Source organism: Silurus meridionalis, chromosome 23 (assembly GCF_014805685.1).
Source record: "Silurus meridionalis isolate SWU-2019-XX chromosome 23, ASM1480568v1, whole genome shotgun sequence".
Classification (NCBI taxonomy): Eukaryota; Metazoa; Chordata; class Actinopteri; order Siluriformes; family Siluridae; genus Silurus; species Silurus meridionalis.
In genome coordinates, this window is record NC_060906.1 from 20,639,337 (window position 1) to 20,656,520 (window position 17,184).

A 17,184-nucleotide genomic window follows, 5' to 3' on the forward strand; every position below is an offset into this window, starting at 1 on the left:
ACACTGACTGCACCCCAGGCCTCCTCACCTCACCTACATCACTAACTGGCTTCACTACTAAATGTGAAATGGGATGTTTACAAAGCCCTTTTGTCCATATAGTGTATGTATAAATACTGCTTTATCAGACATTTTACTATATATAACTTTATTAGGCTTTGACGTTTACAATGAGCATGTTTAGCTTAGCTGCAAGTCAAATTTAAGATGTAGTATAAGGTTTTTAATCTATTTAGGTCACACACATGTCCCTTTGTCTACAAACAGATTGGAGTAAACCTTTATAATAATGCATTTCTGTCATAATTTTAGAAGAAGCTGATGTCGTGGCCCCACTACAGGATCGTAAGTCTCTCATTCGCATGTATTTCTATTGTTAAAACTGTGTACGAGGACGAAATGTTGAGCAATTCTTTCACACCCCATTGCAGTCCCAGCATGCCGCCCAACTCCGGTGTACTGCCCGGCTCCACCCGGTTGGTACGGTGAGTACTCCAGCATCACAAGCAAATCGAGAGCTCATGCGTTTTCATTTGACTGATCTGTATAATCACGGTCACCAATGTACTTTTGCAGTGCATCATATAGTCACAGATAGTCCATTACCACCGACGCCCATGCGAGGTATTAAAATCCGTTTCACTTCAGTTAGTGTTGGTCGTTTATTTTCACAACTGACATGACTAATGCATGTGTCTGCAGCCACTGAGCTAGAAAGCCTGAGTGATCACTTCTTGCTGATGCATGTGAATGTGTGTGTCTTGCTTAAGTATTTGAGCTTTTTATATTTTATTGTGCTACAAAAGATTTCAATTCAATGGACAATGGACAATGTCTCAAAGCAGCTTTTCAGAGATAAATAAAATCATAGCTATTATAACAGGAAGTTAGCATGGATTATATATTGTGAATCTTTCGTTATTTACAAATGGAAAAAAATTGCATTAGTTTTCACCCCCTTCGCTGTAAAAACCCATAAATGTGTTCTCCAGCATTGTGTAATACAGTAGATCTTTGGCAATTAATTCATAAATATACTTACAATTAACTTTCTTATGCAAAGTTATTTAGTCATTATTAGTTTATGCCAATTTCAAATTCTAATTTATTTGTCTGATTAATCAACTTTGTCACCTATCAACCATAAACAGTTCACTATGCAGCAAAATGCTTTTCTTTACTGTGCATGTGTCAGGCTGGAAGAACGAGCAGAAGCCGAAGTTCAACAGAACAGAGGTGCGTTTAATGAGGAAGGGAATGTCGAAAAACCAAACCAGCTATAAACACGGGAACACAGGATACACCAGCAAAGAGTAGTTCATATGATAAATCCACAGGGTAGATCCTCAACGAGATAGTCCATAAGAATGGTAGTCATAAGGTCCGGTGATGTTCTCCAGACTAATCGGTAGAACGGACAGGGAGTGCTTGGAAGTGTGTGCTTATGTACTGTGTGGACTGAAGAGACAAACGTTGAAATTTTTGGAAGGTGTGTGTGATTAGTAGGACGGGGAGCTGCTAGGAGGAATGTGTGGTTCAAGTGAAGGTGTAGCTGGTGGATCCCTGACAGCATGACATGAATAGAAAATAGAATAGAATAATTAAAGCATTAATTAGCTTCTTAGGAATAAAAATAGTTTATAATTTTGTTTTGATCTTTTATAACTGTCATGTTAAAATTTCAAAATAGGAAGTGGAGACAAAAATCTAAATAACAGAAAACATGAAGCACACCAGCTAGAATCAACGACAGAAAGACTAAGAGTGCAGTAAACCATGTGTAGGTCTACAAACGCTAATTATGGATTACAAGAAACAGATGTGAGGGATCAGTGACAGTCATGTCATGTAACATGCAAGTGCTGATGGGTAATGCAGTTCAGAGTCATAATCCTGACATTAATAACACTGTGTATATATGCGAACATTTCGCGTAAATTATTTATATACAAAGAAAAATCTATGGTGTTAGAACAAAAACATTTGTGCAGCATTTCACTGCAAGGATCTCTCTTAAAAAAAACAACAACTTTTAAAACAGTGTTTGTTGGAAAATTATTTATTTATTAATTCCTGATTGCGATTGTGATGATGTGCTAAATGGGTGGGGCTTAAGGCTTGTTGAGTGATTTTAATGATCACGAGTAGATGAAAGATTTTTGTATTTATTTTGTGATTATTATGATGTAGTGGTGTTACAGCTGTAATCTAAAAAATGTAACTGTTAAAGAGTTTACATCTGTGAAACTAAACTTCCACATGATTTTAATATAAATATGCAGATTTTTTGCAGCTGTAATTGCAGCCTAAGCGTGATCTAAATATACACAGACCCCAGGAGGAATTTAGCAATAAAAGTTATTTTTGGCAGCTTCCAACATTCAAAATATTGTGTAAATAAAAAAGTTCAAATCCCAATAAGATTTTAGCCGCAAACACTACAAATATACTACATTTCAGGGGTAAATACTTCTGCAAGCCACTGTATACTAACTGGCATATTTGTGTATTTTTGTTGTTTTGTCATTTCAAGGTAGTTCATTTTAATTTCCTCATTTTTATTTATAGAATTTGTTTGTGACTTTATGTATACAGTGGAACCCACTTATCTCGACCTCGGTTACCTCGACAACCCTATTAAGTCGATGTTTTTGAAGTGGAACCGCCAAATTCTCGCTTTGTCTTAGCATTTTTTATCGGTTATGTCGATTCTTTTATGTCGCCAAACCCTAATATCTCGAGCACAAGGGGGGAAAAATTAACCATTTAACATCAGTTATTTTGATCGGCGCTGTTCAGCCGCAGAAGAACTCGCGAAAGTGACGGAAAAATCAATCCTTACAGATGCTACAGGTGTTGTATTGTATACTGGTGAATCTCTGCTGTTAGTTAGTGCACATATGCCTTTTGTTGTTAAATGTTATGCGATGAACGGGAGGCGAAAGTAGAAGCGCGGCGCTGAACAGCACACGGGAGAACGTGGGATGAGCAGCAAAAGCATGGAATGAACACCGGCAGGATCGGGGGGAATCCGCGATGCGCTTTGGGAAGAAAAGAGCAGCCATAGAGAGAGTGCCGGTGGGAAGGCACGTACCGGGATACGCATGAGCGATAACAACGACCGCCGTGAACCAACATATACCAACAATAACGGATGGTGAGAGTGTGGAAGTTTAAATTGGAGCTGGTGATGATGCTAAACGAGCACCATATGTGCGCGATTGAAGCCGAGAGCTTCAGAGAAAGCGGCCGAGAAAGCACCTGACACGCCGAAGGGGGCCGAAGGGGGCGTGGCAGGTGGATTCCTGACAGTTAACAAACATGTACTGTATGTACATTTTTATAGCATGCCTTCATCAAACAAATCGCGGCAACGCTGTTGTGTAAAAACCCCTTCAAAAACACGTGCATGCACATTCTCATTTATTAACGCACATCATGTACATAAAGAAATTTCAAGCACGTTAATATATTGCCGCCATTTTGGTTTTCGTTTATCTCGATTATCGGTTATCTCGATGCTTTTTGGCGACCCCCTAGGACATCGACATAACCGGGTTCCACTGTAATTTATAATATTTTGCTCCATTTACCATTTTAGCTAAAAAAGCTCATTATTGTTGTGACTAGGATTGTTATTTGATAGCGTAGAAAGTAATTCAGGCTCTATTTTTAGTCTGAGGAAATGATTAGCGCGTAATTAGCGCTGCTCCCGTGCCAGAGTAATTAGAGAGATGAAAACTCATCATTAAACGTGAAACTAGAATTTGTTTGGGTTTTCCTTTTTACATTTTTTTGTATGTTATGTTTTGTATGTTATGTTTCACTCTGCAAACAGGCTGGAAAGCAAAGCTAATGGCTGTGACACTAAGCTACCAGTCTGTGCTCTCACTTTTGTAGTTTTCCTAATGGATGGAATATTGTGAGAAGGTTGTGCATTGCAGTGTTTGGGCTTGATATTTACAAGGTCATGTTTCATCTTTTCCTGCTCTCATGATGCATTAGCTTCAATGAAAGGCATGAAAAAACACGAGATAAAATAAAACCATCTGGTGTCATGTTTTCCTGTCGTCCCATTCACGATTGTGTTGCTCAAGCTTGATATGACTCTCTACTTACTGTGTCTCATTTGTAAGTCTAATCTGGAAAATTCTCAACATGTCATTGAGATTTTGACCATTTTCGATGTTTTCTTCCCGCTTCAGAGGTTCAGATTGCTGCAATAGCAACTCATGCAGTCACACTTCAAAGACAAGGTATTTCCATTATTAAAGAACAGAATGTCCTTTACGCAGTATTGTGGAAGTAATAAGAAAAAAAATAAATCATGTTGGACTAAATTATAAAATGGTTTGTGAATTTAACTACATGTATTTTTTTTTTACATAAATACTAATCAGTTCAGCTAGAAAATGTTTCCATATCTATATTTTCTTTTTCAGATATTAAGTCCATGACTTAAATGAATCAAGATCTGTTTCATGGACATAAAATACTTCACTTGGCATTATTACTGTAATTGAGACATCATATTAATACGAGTGTTGTGGCCACGGGAACCTTAGCATGGAGATGATTTATAACATTACACGATTCTTTAATATTTAAAGGACACATATAGATGCACTGGAGCTGGTGACCTTGTTACATGGATATAATTTTAGCCTGAATGAACATAAGTGACTTTTTCCTCCTGGAGGCCATGTATTAAATATGACATCCCCACAGTTAAATCAAATCAGAAGTTTGAGGTAGACAATTCATTGCAGTATTAGAAAATGAATTACAGTGAAATTCTTTCTTTACATATCCCAGCTTGTTAGGAAGCTGGAGTCAGAGTGCAGAGTCAGCCATGACATGGCACCCCTTAGAACAGAAAGGGGCCCAACAGTGGCAGGTTAGTCATACTGGGACTCCGAGCCTTTCAATCAATAAGCCAGAGCCTTAGCCAGTGATCTACTAATTCGATATTATTAGATTGTGGACACAAAATATTTTGCTTGTGGTTTGAATATATCAAATTGTGGCCAGAATGTATTAAACATTAACGACATGTGAACTCAGTGTGTAAGTAAGTAAGTAAGTAAGTAAGAAAGAAAGAAAGAAAGAAAGAAAGAAAGAAAGAAAGAAAGAAAGAAAGAAAGAAAGAAAGAAAGAAAGAAAGAAAGAAAGAAAGAAAGAAATCCATAGCTACAAATTAATCCAGCCCACTCATGTGACAGCCTATGTAATGTGGCAAAAGTTATCAATTTAATAAATACCCTAGATTACTGAAAACTTAAATGTACTAAGTGATTAACTATAGACATCATTTACACCTACAGGCAGTTACGTTTCTATATTTACACAATATTGTTTGTGACAAATCCAGATGCTGACCAAGAGAAACCGAAGCAAGCCACAAAAAGGAAAGGTAATTAAATTCAGACTGCATTGTCTACTTATTTTCATATAAATTAATGAATGAATCCTAAATCTAATTCCTGGTTTTTAAATTTCAGATCTTCCTGTTAAGAAGCGAAAAGTAGCACCTACAAAAAAAGGTAAGAAATAAACAGAGATTTGAATGAAATCCAGCAGGCTGAATATGCAATAGAAGCTTATTCGTTTGATATTAAATTTAATGACACATGGAAATTGGCTGTTTTGAATAGACCAGGCTAAATGAGGTGAACAGCTCACTTTCCTGATGATGAAACAAAATTGATGAAATCTGGTCATATTATTTGTAAAGTATAAAACACTGTGTGTGCTGTTATAAAATCATAATTAGTGACAGTGACACGTCATGTTATACCACAGTAATTTGCTAATCTAGATTTTTCTAATTGCATATTTGTATCTTTTTATAGAGATTTATTTTAAGCACACTCAATTCCACATTCAGTCTCATTATAATAACCTCCACTCTTCTGGGAAGATGTTCCACTAGATTTCAGGGTGTGCATTTGGGATTTGTGTTCAGCCATAAGGGTGTTAGTGAAGTCAGGTAGAGATGTAGGTGAGGTGAGGAGACCTGGGAGCAGTCAGAGTTTCAGTTCGTCCAAAGATGTTTAATAGGGTTGTGGTCAGAGCTCTAGAGCAGAAGATCTTCCACTTTAATCAATGTACACCAAATTTTCATGGAGCTGGCTTTGTGCACAGTAGCTGTACCGCTCTGGTCTTCTAGTGAGGCAAAGATTCAATGCCACCTCATCAAAAGACATCACAATTGTGTGCCTCCAATTTACTGGGAACAGTTGAGAATCACATATGGCTGGAAAAGTCAAAAATACCTTTGTCCATATAGTGAAGAAGTCAAGTCAAGAAGCTCTTAATGTCATTTCAAACATATATAGCTGACGCAGTACACAGTGAATTGATACCACGTTCCTCCAGAACCCTGGTGCTACATTACACAACATAAAACAACATAGAGCTGCATAACAGGACTCTGAGCTGAGGACTAAAGCAAGTGTCCTCGCCACATAAAGTGCATCGTATGCAAACCGAGTGCAAAGAGTGCAAGACAAGACAACACAGGACAGTGTAGGACAAATAGAAAAAACACAAAATAGCACCGCCTGTAAACCTACTGTGTATTTACAGTGCAGTGTGCGAGAGAGAACTGGATACAGGAGTGTACCCTGTAAATAAACACAAAATGTAAACGCAGATGGTTGTGCATAACATAGCAGCAGTCAAATGGATGTGTAAAAAGCAGCATGTAAACAGTTGTGTAATAATAAAAGAATATAATATGGGTGGTGCTGAAGTCATGGATGTGTGAAATGAGTATGAGTATGTGTTGAGTTCAGATTTGTAGCAGTTCAGTAACACACAGTTAAGTGTGTGCGTGTGGGTTCCAGTTCAGTTCTGTGTGTTGAGGAGCTTTCCTGATGGTAAGAGTTTCCCTGGTGTGTGTGAGGGGTGTTTGGGGTCGTCCACAATGGTGTTTGCTTGTGGATAGAGTTTTCTTCACTTTAGCCATGGATAGACAGAGCACCTGGTCGCTGGGAGGAGGGGTGGTCTTCCCTGCCGCCATGTTGTTCTGCACCTCAAACTCGTGCGTAGGAGTCGTTCAGCGCATCTGGAAGGGAGGTGTTATGATCACAAGAAGGTGAAGTTGTCTTGGAGTTTGTGATTGCTTGGATGCCCTGCCACATGCTCCGGGTGTCTCCACTGCCCTGGAGGTGGCCTTGGATTCTCTTGTCATTTGATGGCACAGGACAGTTTGTGCCTTGCTGTTCTTAAGGCCGTTTTGTCCTCTGCTCTGAAGGCGCAGTCTTTAGACTTTAGCAGCGCACGCACCTTTGCGGTCATCCACGGCTTCTGGTTAGACGTGTGGTGATGCTCTTGGAGATGGTCACGTCATCAATGCTACTCCTCCAAGTTGATGAAATCTCCGTTGTTTGCAGCCTCCCTGAACATGTTCCAGTCAGTGCCTTTAAAGCAGCCCTTGGGAGCAAACATGGACCTGCTTACCAGGTTCTCACCTGCTTTCGAGCTGATCTTGAACTCCTGCTGAGTGGTCTGTATGCTGGGATCAGCATAACAGAGACGTGGTCTGAGTACCCGAGGTGGGGACGGGGCTTCGCCCGGTATGTGCCCGGGATGTTTGTGTAAACAACATCCAGCATGTTTTCTCCTCTGGTTGCAAAGTCCAAAGAATTTGGGGAGCACAATCCAAAAATCCAAAAATGCTAAATAAATTTTTTTTTATTGAAACCTGTACCCAGTGGTCATTCAAAGCTGTTGGATGCCTTATAGACAAATGACTTTCTGACTAATCAGAATTGAGAATACAAACAATACAAATATAACCACCTACTGTATATCTATTCTGCTTTGACGTACATGGACAAAATTGCTGTGTCGGGAAATATCCAATTTCTGGGATACCATCATATTTCATGATATGCATTTATAATTTGAAAACAGTGCCTTGTTAAAGCGTTACTGATTTCTTTTAACATTCTAAACATCTCCTCTCCAGCCATTATCTCAAAAGTACTGAAAGTAAAGGCAAGCGAGGAGAAAGTTAAAACACAGAAAAGAAAAGGTAAGTTCTGGTGTTAACGTTTAATATAAAAATTATTACTATACATTATATAATATTCACATCATAACTCATAAGCCTTTGTTTTTCACATACACACACTACAGGCCTTTTGAGTCCCAAAGAGAAGCTCAGACTGATTCCTCACAGACGAGGTATATATATATATATATATATACACACACTGCACACTGAAAACGTTAATACCAACAGCATCATTATTAGTAGACAAGGCACAGACACACATAATTCATGCACACACACACATACTGTACACATCCTGGTGCATTGTCCTTTACATATCTGATTGTTCTCTATCTTCTGCAGAAGTACCAAAACTGACCAAACTCAGCAAGCCAGCTGGACCTGGTATGTTCTGATGTTCTAGAGTCTGATCACCTCTAAACATTGGTGCTCTATTTGATGTAAATTATGATGAATGATGAAAATCTTTCTACCCACAGTAAAAAGAAGAACCAAAGTCATAGAGAAAGGTTGGTGTGAATACCTTATTTATTTCTAGGTTACATTAAAATACAATATTTATTTTCCTGAGTGACTTTAAATCAAATCAAATTTTATTTGTCACATACATACATACAGGGTACGACATGCAGTGAAATGCTTTTTACGACGGTCCGGCATGAGGGAATAGAATGGGGTGCAAAATAAAACAAAGAAAAAGAAGGCAGATAAATGAAGTATAAAAACTATATAAAATATAAGAATATATAAAGATATATATGAGAGAAACAAATTGTTATTATGACTTGTTATGTTGCATGAAAACTTCACATCACATCACAATGCTTGAAAAGTCAATCTGTGCATTGCAGTACATTCCCATTCATGAGTATGACAAGGTTCAAAATGTAATTTCACTTTTACCATATGAGCACTCATGTGCTTTATAGGTTTCCTGAAATTGACAAGGCTTGAGGTCATTTTAAAGTGAAGCAATTTGTTTCAGGCTCGCTGTCCACTTTAATAAGAAACCTGCTTGTTTATGCAGTCATTCAGTCATCCAGTCATGTGGCAGCAACACAATGCATTGAGTCATGCAGACCAGGTGCTTTAATTCATGTTTCTACCAAATGTCATGACAAAAAAACCTCTTGTGTTTGGAGAGTTTTCATGCTGGTTATTGGTCAAAGAGATCAGAGAGAATTCCAAAGCTCAAATGTTGAAGATTAGAAAAAGAAATTGGGATTATTCAGTTCAGCAGGGTTTTAAAGACTGTTTATTTGAGTTACTATATCCTTCCTGGCTCTTAGAACGAGTCTGGCTGTTAAGATTTTATACCGGTTGGTTCTCTGGTTTCCTCCTACTCTTCCTCTAAAAAATGAGTGAATAATTATGTAAATGTGGTTGCATTGTGCTTGGTGATAGACCACCATCCTATCCAGGTTTCATACCTTGCACACAGCATTCTGGGGATTGATTTTAGACCCACTTTGGCACTGAATTAAATGACTGGAATGAAAATAAAAATGAATGAATTAATGAATCAACGAGTGACTAAATAAGTAAAAATTCCTCAAACATAAGAAAGATAACAATAATAGACAGTGCAGGACATAGGGAAGGCATATAAAATAAAATACCAATATAAATAAAATCAAATAAAATAAAATAAAACTAAACAAAACTAAACTAAACTAAATTAAATTAAATTAAATTAAATTAAATTAAATTAAATTAAATTAAATTAAATTAAATTAAATTAAATTAATAATTTTATCATTAATAATAATAATAATAATAATAATAATAATAATAATAATAATAATAACAACCATCAAAGCTGCCTAGTTTCAAAGTCTTAGAATTGAATAAGATTTTTCTAATGGACTTTTTTTTGTTTTTAGATAAATATTCCACCCTTTTACTTCACAATGAATTCTGACATCCAAGTGTAAAATAACATTCAAATAATCCTCACAAGAGCAGAATCACTTAATGAACAAAAAAAACCCACAGATATTTTCTGTTCTGTACTAATTAGTATTAACATTATAAACATGAACGCACCCAAAGGTATTATGTAGGCTTTAATGGCTTACAAAAAAAAGAAGCTTTCCTTCAGCCAGACACTCACAATCCCTTTGAGAGACACGTCCTGATTATAAAAACACATTTTTATTGCTTTCAGAAGCTTATGTCTGTGACAAAGAACAAAATTGTCTGTTATGATAATTTGACAAGTCATCCAGCGATACTGTTTGGAGGCGAAATTATACTTTAATCATAAAGCAGGAGTAAATCCAGCTGATGCCATTAGAGGTAATTGCATCCGTGGTAAATTAATCACCTAAAGAATTACAAAAATATTTGTCTTAAGCAAAGGACTTCCCTCTTATTCCTTTTCTTTTGCTCAAACCTCGGCGTGTAACATGTAATCGTGGAATTACACAAAAAGAATTGCAAGACTTAATTTTTTTGTATGAAAGCCTTGAGTTCTGAACATGCATTCAAATAAAATTCAGCATGACTGCATAATTCATTTCATCTCAGAAAAAATTCATCCATTAAACATACTAATGCTCTGTTCATTTGAATGACCTCAAAAGGAAAAGACGAGAAGAAAGGAGTGAAGGGTGTGAAGCCAGTTCTGGGTATGTGAATACACTCGAATTTTTAGAGATTTTTAGGTCAAACCATTTTTTTTATGTTTCATTTCACTTTGTCTATTTCTGCATTCATTTTAAAGTGAACTAGGATTGAAACCCAGTCATTTTTTTTTAAATCTTTAATGGTGAGAAGAATCCCAAAGACCCAGAGAGAGGAATAAATCTAGCTCATTAATGCCCCCTAGGTTATCATCGAGCTTAAATTATTTTTAGTTCTCATTAAGCTTTAGCTCATCATTTATTCAAATGCTGACAGCAGCCTCTATAATCTTATCAATCAGTAACTAAATCACATTTTTAAATGTGTGAGAGGTAAAAAAAAAAAAAAAAACACACCCTGCTGTTTCCTGTCATGTCTTATAAAGATTGACCACAATGATGGGTCTTGGGTTGCTATGACATGTACTACCTCAAAGCCAAAGCGCTCTTTCTTTCGGTATTGCAATCTGATAATGATTTAAATATTTTATCCATTGATAGATAAAACCAGCAGCAAGCCAACAAAGATGAAACATGCTGCACTTCCTGGTAAGTTTATTTATTATTGTTGTTATTATTTTTTATTTTATACTCATTACTAAAGGATGATAACTATTAAATTATCAAAATTGATATGATGGTTCTTTTTGGGAAAACTGTAGCTGTCAAAGGAGATCTGCAGATATGTCATTATATAATTATAATAAATACATTATTATATATGTGTTAGTTATGTTATAGTTTTTAAGATTAGTATTGCTTCATACAAAAATACAAGATAAATACAAGCAAGGGCTAGCCTGTCTGGTCTAAGCCCACAATAACTCAAATTGCTGAAAAATGTAATGCTGGCTCTGGAAAACCATCAAAACACACACACTGCATCACACTGCTTGGTGTAAATGGGGTTATGCAATATCAGAGAGGTCAGACAAACCTTAGTTTGATTGGGCATCTTCGGGATGTGAACAAACAAGTCAGATTTATAAAGTCCCCAACTCCTAATTTACATATTGTAAAGGATTTGCTATTAATGTGTCATCTTGGTGTCAGATACTCCAGTAGCCCTCCAGAAGTTTTGTGAAGTCCATGTTTCAACAGGTTAGAGCAATTTTGACAACAAAGGGGGCACCTACACAATATACTATTGTGCATATACTATTAGTATACATGTCATTTGCAAGAAATAAAACAAAACTAAATGTGGTGTTTTAGGAAACCATTCGATGACAAGGTGATAATTAATATAATCATTTCCTTAAGCGATTTATTCCTCTTATAATATAGTGGCTCACCAATAATTACAATATTTGTTTAGTAAACAATGATACCTGCCGCTGTAATGCAATACATTTTCTTTTGGTATAAATAATAGACCTAAAAGAACAACCATAAAAACCGAGCAGATAAAGAAAGAAAGAGAGAGAGAGAGAGAGAGAGAGAGAGAAACATTATCTATCTATCTATCTATCTATCTATCTATCTATCTATCTATCTATCTATCTATCTATCTATCTATCTATCTATCTATTGTTCGATCATTGCAGTTTTAACCTGCTTTGATTCCTTTACCTTCTTTTTTGGCTTGAAATTAATGAAACAAATAAAAATACAATGCCTCTCATCTTGAAGGTTTAACGATACTGTAACTTCTATTGAAAAAAAAAATGTTAAAAGTGGCAGCTCAGTGGTTAAGGCTCTGGGTTACTGATCGGAAGGTCGGGGATTCAAGCCCCAGTATCACCAAGCTGCCACTCTTGGGCCAATGAGCAAGCCCTTAACCCTCTGTGCTCCAGGGGTGCTGTATCATGGCTGGCTCTGCACTCTGACCCCAGTTTATTAATATCACTGGGATATGCAAGGAAAAAAAATATTTTAGATATGTGACAAGTAAAAAACCTTAATTACAAAAGCACTGACACTGGAGACTCCTTTCAAAAATCTAATGATCAAAAACTACACATGCTTTTTCATATAGTTTATCTTGAGCATGCACTGAAAAGTCCCGGTGAAGAAGTTGTTAATATAGAAAACATAATCCAATAATAATAATCCGATCCGGGCATTCAGGCATTCAACCTGTCTGTTGTATAAATATACCAGTATAAGTATACTATACAGTATGTTGAACATTCATTAAACTCCCAATCAGTACCTAATAGAAAAGTCAAACAAATCTCTAATAAACTCTTTACTCTTACTGGCACAAATACATTGGATCTGGTAAATAGGAACATTTACTTAACAACAAACCTGAAAGTCTTTGTGTAGACCCATGACAGCTGTCTTGAATGCCTGTTAATTCAGTCTGTATTTGCAGTCTTCGTCAGCGTTATAAGAAAAATTGAATTGATTAATGACTTGACTGTGATTTCAATGTCAGAGACGTTCACAGTAATGGCACTGAGTAAAGACAGCATCATCTTGTCCATACAGTGAAAAAGGAAAGAAGAGCTGTTAAACCTGGTCCTGGGGAGAAAAAACCTATCATCAAACCTGCTCCAGAAGAAACAGAAGTTATAAGCAAACCTGCTCCTGAAGAAAAAGCAGCTGATTCAGAAGGTATGCTCTTAGACTTAGATACTTCCAAAAAATAAAAATAAATGTTAATATACAACTGAATAATGTAAACTGTTTCACTAATACTTTTTTATTGGTTTTATCCATTGCTAGAAAAAACAGCTGTTCCACCTGCTCCAACAAGTGAGTAAGGTTTTGTCGTTTTAACCCATTTGGTAATTCAGTTCGAGTTTAATGTGGTGAGCTGTGGTTTTACACCAATTGCCAGAAAGACAGACTTGTGTTAATGTATGATTAAACCATACCTGCATTTTTAGCATTGATTTATTGCTGTAAGAATTCAATTGCATCTTACACATTTGCCATTTGTAGAACATGGGAAAAAAACTACCAAATACTTCAAGGCATGACTACGAGGTACCATTTTCATCCATCGTGTTGTGGACCTGACTAATTCACTGAAAAGAAATGAAACCAGATGGGTCTGTGGTTACAGAGAAATTGTAACAATAAAAGTCACAGATAAAATTAGCAAAAATGTGTACTAAAGAACTGATATAATGGGATGCCCCACTATGTTAGTCCATCAGATTCAATAACTACCCAAACCTTAAATGTGGCAGCCTAGGAAAATATATCGGATTGCTCAATGAATAATTTCTGGAACAAGAAAATAATCAAAAAGGACAAAAAATAATTTTCTAAATTTTCAGATACTGTATACAGTATAGCCAATGGTTTGTGGACACCTGGCCTTTATAGTTTTCTTTGGTTCCTCTCTGAACTGTTTAACTGTGTATAAAAAGTATTTGTATGTTAAATCAAGACTTCTCTTTTCATTTTATCAGTCAATTTCATTGATCACTGTAGCAATAACCTGTTGTCATTGCTTTACTATTCTTTATTTCTCTCTTGAAATTGATTACTGAATGAAAGGTTGGAGGATCAAGCCCTAGTATTATCAAGCTGCCACTCTTGGACCTTTAAGCAAGGCTCTTAACTATATGTGCTAAATGGCTGCTGTATCATGGCTGACTATTGACCTACTGTAAGAAGCCCAAACATGTTCCCTTAATGAAAATGTTCCTGTGCACAAAGCGAGCTCTATGAAGATATGTTTGAGCAATTTTTGAATAGAAGATCATAAGAGACCTTTGGAATGAACTGGAACACTGAGTAATCCCTAGACCTCTTCATCAGTACCTGATCTCACTAATGATGTTGTAGATAAATATTAACAACTCTCTACAAATCTAAAGCCTTCTTCGTAGAGTGGTAGTTATCATATGAGCAAAGAAGAGACTAAATCCTGAATTGGATTTTCAACAGGAAAAATTAAAGGCGTCTACCAGCTTTTGGCCATATTGAAATATTTTATTATTATTATTATTATTATTATTATGTAATCAAGTTGTTGCTTGGCTATGCAGCATTGTGAAAATAATACAAGCCTTAACAATTTAGTTTATTATCACTTCGCTTTCAGAAATATCCAGATTCCATGTTTTAGTTGTAGTCAAAATCTTGACCATATGTTTTCCCAGGCTGACACGCAATTATCATTTATGTAAATCTTTCTTTTCTCTACCTATTTAAACATTAACATTTCTGAAGTATCCCTTCAAGCTCTATGTTATGCGCATGCTCAACATGGTCTCCAGTCTATATTCTTTATATAAAGTGTCTAAAGATCACTAAGGATTATAATTCAGTGTACTTCTTCATAGAGGCTTTGGTCCTTGTTCTGAGGTAAATTACAATCCTTTTTTTTGTTTTTTAATGATCTCTATATAACAGAAGTTGTTTTCTCGTTATGAAGACATTACCTAGTGATCTCCACAAATCAAAAGTTGTTTTCTTGTGAACACATCTTAATTTTCTCGTAACCTTGACATATCAAAAGTCATTTTCTCGTTATCACGACTTAATTTTTATGTGCATGCGGCATAAGAACATGTTCTAGAGGCAGCATCGTGGATAATAAACATAACTATTTGTGACAGTGGGCTCATGATCACTTAAAAACAACTTTTGTTACGTCGGGATTATGAGAAAAACAACTTTCTTTATGACGAGATCGCGAGAAAATTAAGTCGTCATCACAAGAAAGAAAAAATTTTGTAATGCATGGCCTTTTAGGACTTTCATAGAAATGGATATCCATGAATAAAAAAAAGGCCAAATGAACTTAATTTTAAAGGAAAATTTCCAAAATTTGTTCTGTTAATGCAAATGAAAGACCATGTGGGGCAAAACACACATGGCCAGAAGTTTGTGGATACCTGACCATTACACCCATATCAGTTTTTTTAAACCTCTCATTTGCTTTTATAATATCTTTTAGAACTTATAATATTTTATATTTTATAATATTCTGACATGTTTTCTCCGTGACACCCGGAGCCTGAGGCCTCCGGGGTGACCAAGAGTTCCTGGGTGGGACCTGGCCGTTGTGTTGGAGGCTCTTTCTGAGCCCCTCTTCGACCCTTGGACTGAGACATCATGGAGGCACTTGGAGGAGACTGCGTTCTTTCTGGCTATCTGCTCTCGGAGGAGAGTAGGTAATCTACAGGCCTTCTCTGTGGCCCCTTCCTTATTGGAATTCACTCCAGGCATGGCCAGTGCCTTCCTGCACCCTAGAGCAGGTTACGTCCCCAAGGTGCCCTCGGTTGTCCCAAGACCAGGCATTCAATCCTCCTCCATTTCAGACCTTCCATTTCAGACCCCAGACCAGGAGAAGTTGAACTGGCTGAGCACTGGACTGTTATGTCCACAGGACAAGTCCCTAGAGGAAATCGGAACAATTGTTCATCTGCTATGGCCCTCCTTTTCAGGTTCTACAACCTTGACCTCTGCACCACTCCTGGCCCCTCTGTCCTTCGACCTAGCTGTGCTCATTCACATTAGTCAAGGACTGGTCAGAGTGGCGGTATTGGGCTCTTGTTCCCAAAGTGTTGCGACGCAGATGGAGTTCCTGAAAGGGAACGTCTCTAGGTTATGTATGTAACCATAGTTCCCTGAGAGAACGAGACGCTGCGTCTCTATGCCACACCTCCGGCGTCCCTTCAGCATTTCCTTCTCTGTTACAGAAGCTGGTGCCGGCTTCACTTCATGTGCGTTTTTACTTCCTGGTTGTGGCTTCACCCCGCCGGTGACAGTCTGCCGCAAATTTTGACTGATTGCACACATTATTTCAGAGCATGGACAACGCGTCTCATTCCCTCAGGGAACCAGGGTTACATATGAGATGTTTTCATATCGCTCGCAGGGTTAGTTAGTTTGGTCATAGTTGTAATAGAAACTGTCAAGCATACAGAGACAACTGCCTGCTTCAAAATATGTCAGCAGTTTTGAGAAGAACCACAAATGGATGTAATAATCTGGTGTCCACATCATTTTTGCCTTAAAGTGTGTCAGAATTGTAGACAGTATACATTAAAAAAATAATCCTGATTTTCCAACAGATCTGGTGTTGGTATTCACTCTGATTGTTTATGTATAAGATGCATAGTTCTAATAATCTTTTTATTATTTTCTTTATGTGTTAATTAGAAGAATCTAAAGTCGAAGAAAATGTCACAGAAGGGAAAAAGCCAGGTGAGCAGAAACGCCAGTAGCAATGTTTCGTAAAACTGTCTTTCTAATATTTATGACCCTTTTTTATGATCATTTTTGCTTATTTTCACTTAAGCAAGAATTAAAATTGTGATGAAAAACACCATTTAATAAACACTATTATTTCATGATCACATGTTAGTATGTTGTAGTTATATAAACCTAATCAGCTTGTCAGAGCATGATATAAATATACACAATAATATACACAATATATAATAAAATATACAAAATAATATAAATGATACAATACAATATGCTGAATCAAGTGCAGCCTTGGTCTTGCTCTCTGGTGGAGTCTATTCAGTGACTTATATAAAAGTACTTACTATTCATACAACAATATATGAACAATATAATAGACTTATATTAGATTGCTGATTCAGTGTTTGCCATCTTCTA

General features: G+C 36.6%; 1 protein-coding gene across 1 annotated transcript in view; it reads left to right on the top strand.

The window, feature by feature from the left end:
* Positions 1-17,184, top strand: part of LOC124376703 (FK506-binding protein 5-like) — a 33,886-nt gene that overhangs the window by 14,761 nt on the left and 1,941 nt on the right. The window contains exons 5-19 of the mRNA XM_046835918.1: positions 313-345; positions 432-485; positions 577-624; positions 4,206-4,256; positions 5,372-5,413; positions 5,502-5,543; positions 7,976-8,041; positions 8,146-8,193; positions 8,366-8,407; positions 8,503-8,532; positions 10,609-10,653; positions 11,149-11,196; positions 13,084-13,209; positions 13,321-13,350; positions 16,720-16,764. Of these exons, the coding sequence (XP_046691874.1) occupies positions 313-345; positions 432-485; positions 577-624; positions 4,206-4,256; positions 5,372-5,413; positions 5,502-5,543; positions 7,976-8,041; positions 8,146-8,193; positions 8,366-8,407; positions 8,503-8,532; positions 10,609-10,653; positions 11,149-11,196; positions 13,084-13,209; positions 13,321-13,350; positions 16,720-16,764 (750 nt within the window). The remainder of the gene's footprint in view (positions 1-312; positions 346-431; positions 486-576; positions 625-4,205; positions 4,257-5,371; positions 5,414-5,501; positions 5,544-7,975; positions 8,042-8,145; positions 8,194-8,365; positions 8,408-8,502; positions 8,533-10,608; positions 10,654-11,148; positions 11,197-13,083; positions 13,210-13,320; positions 13,351-16,719; positions 16,765-17,184) is intronic.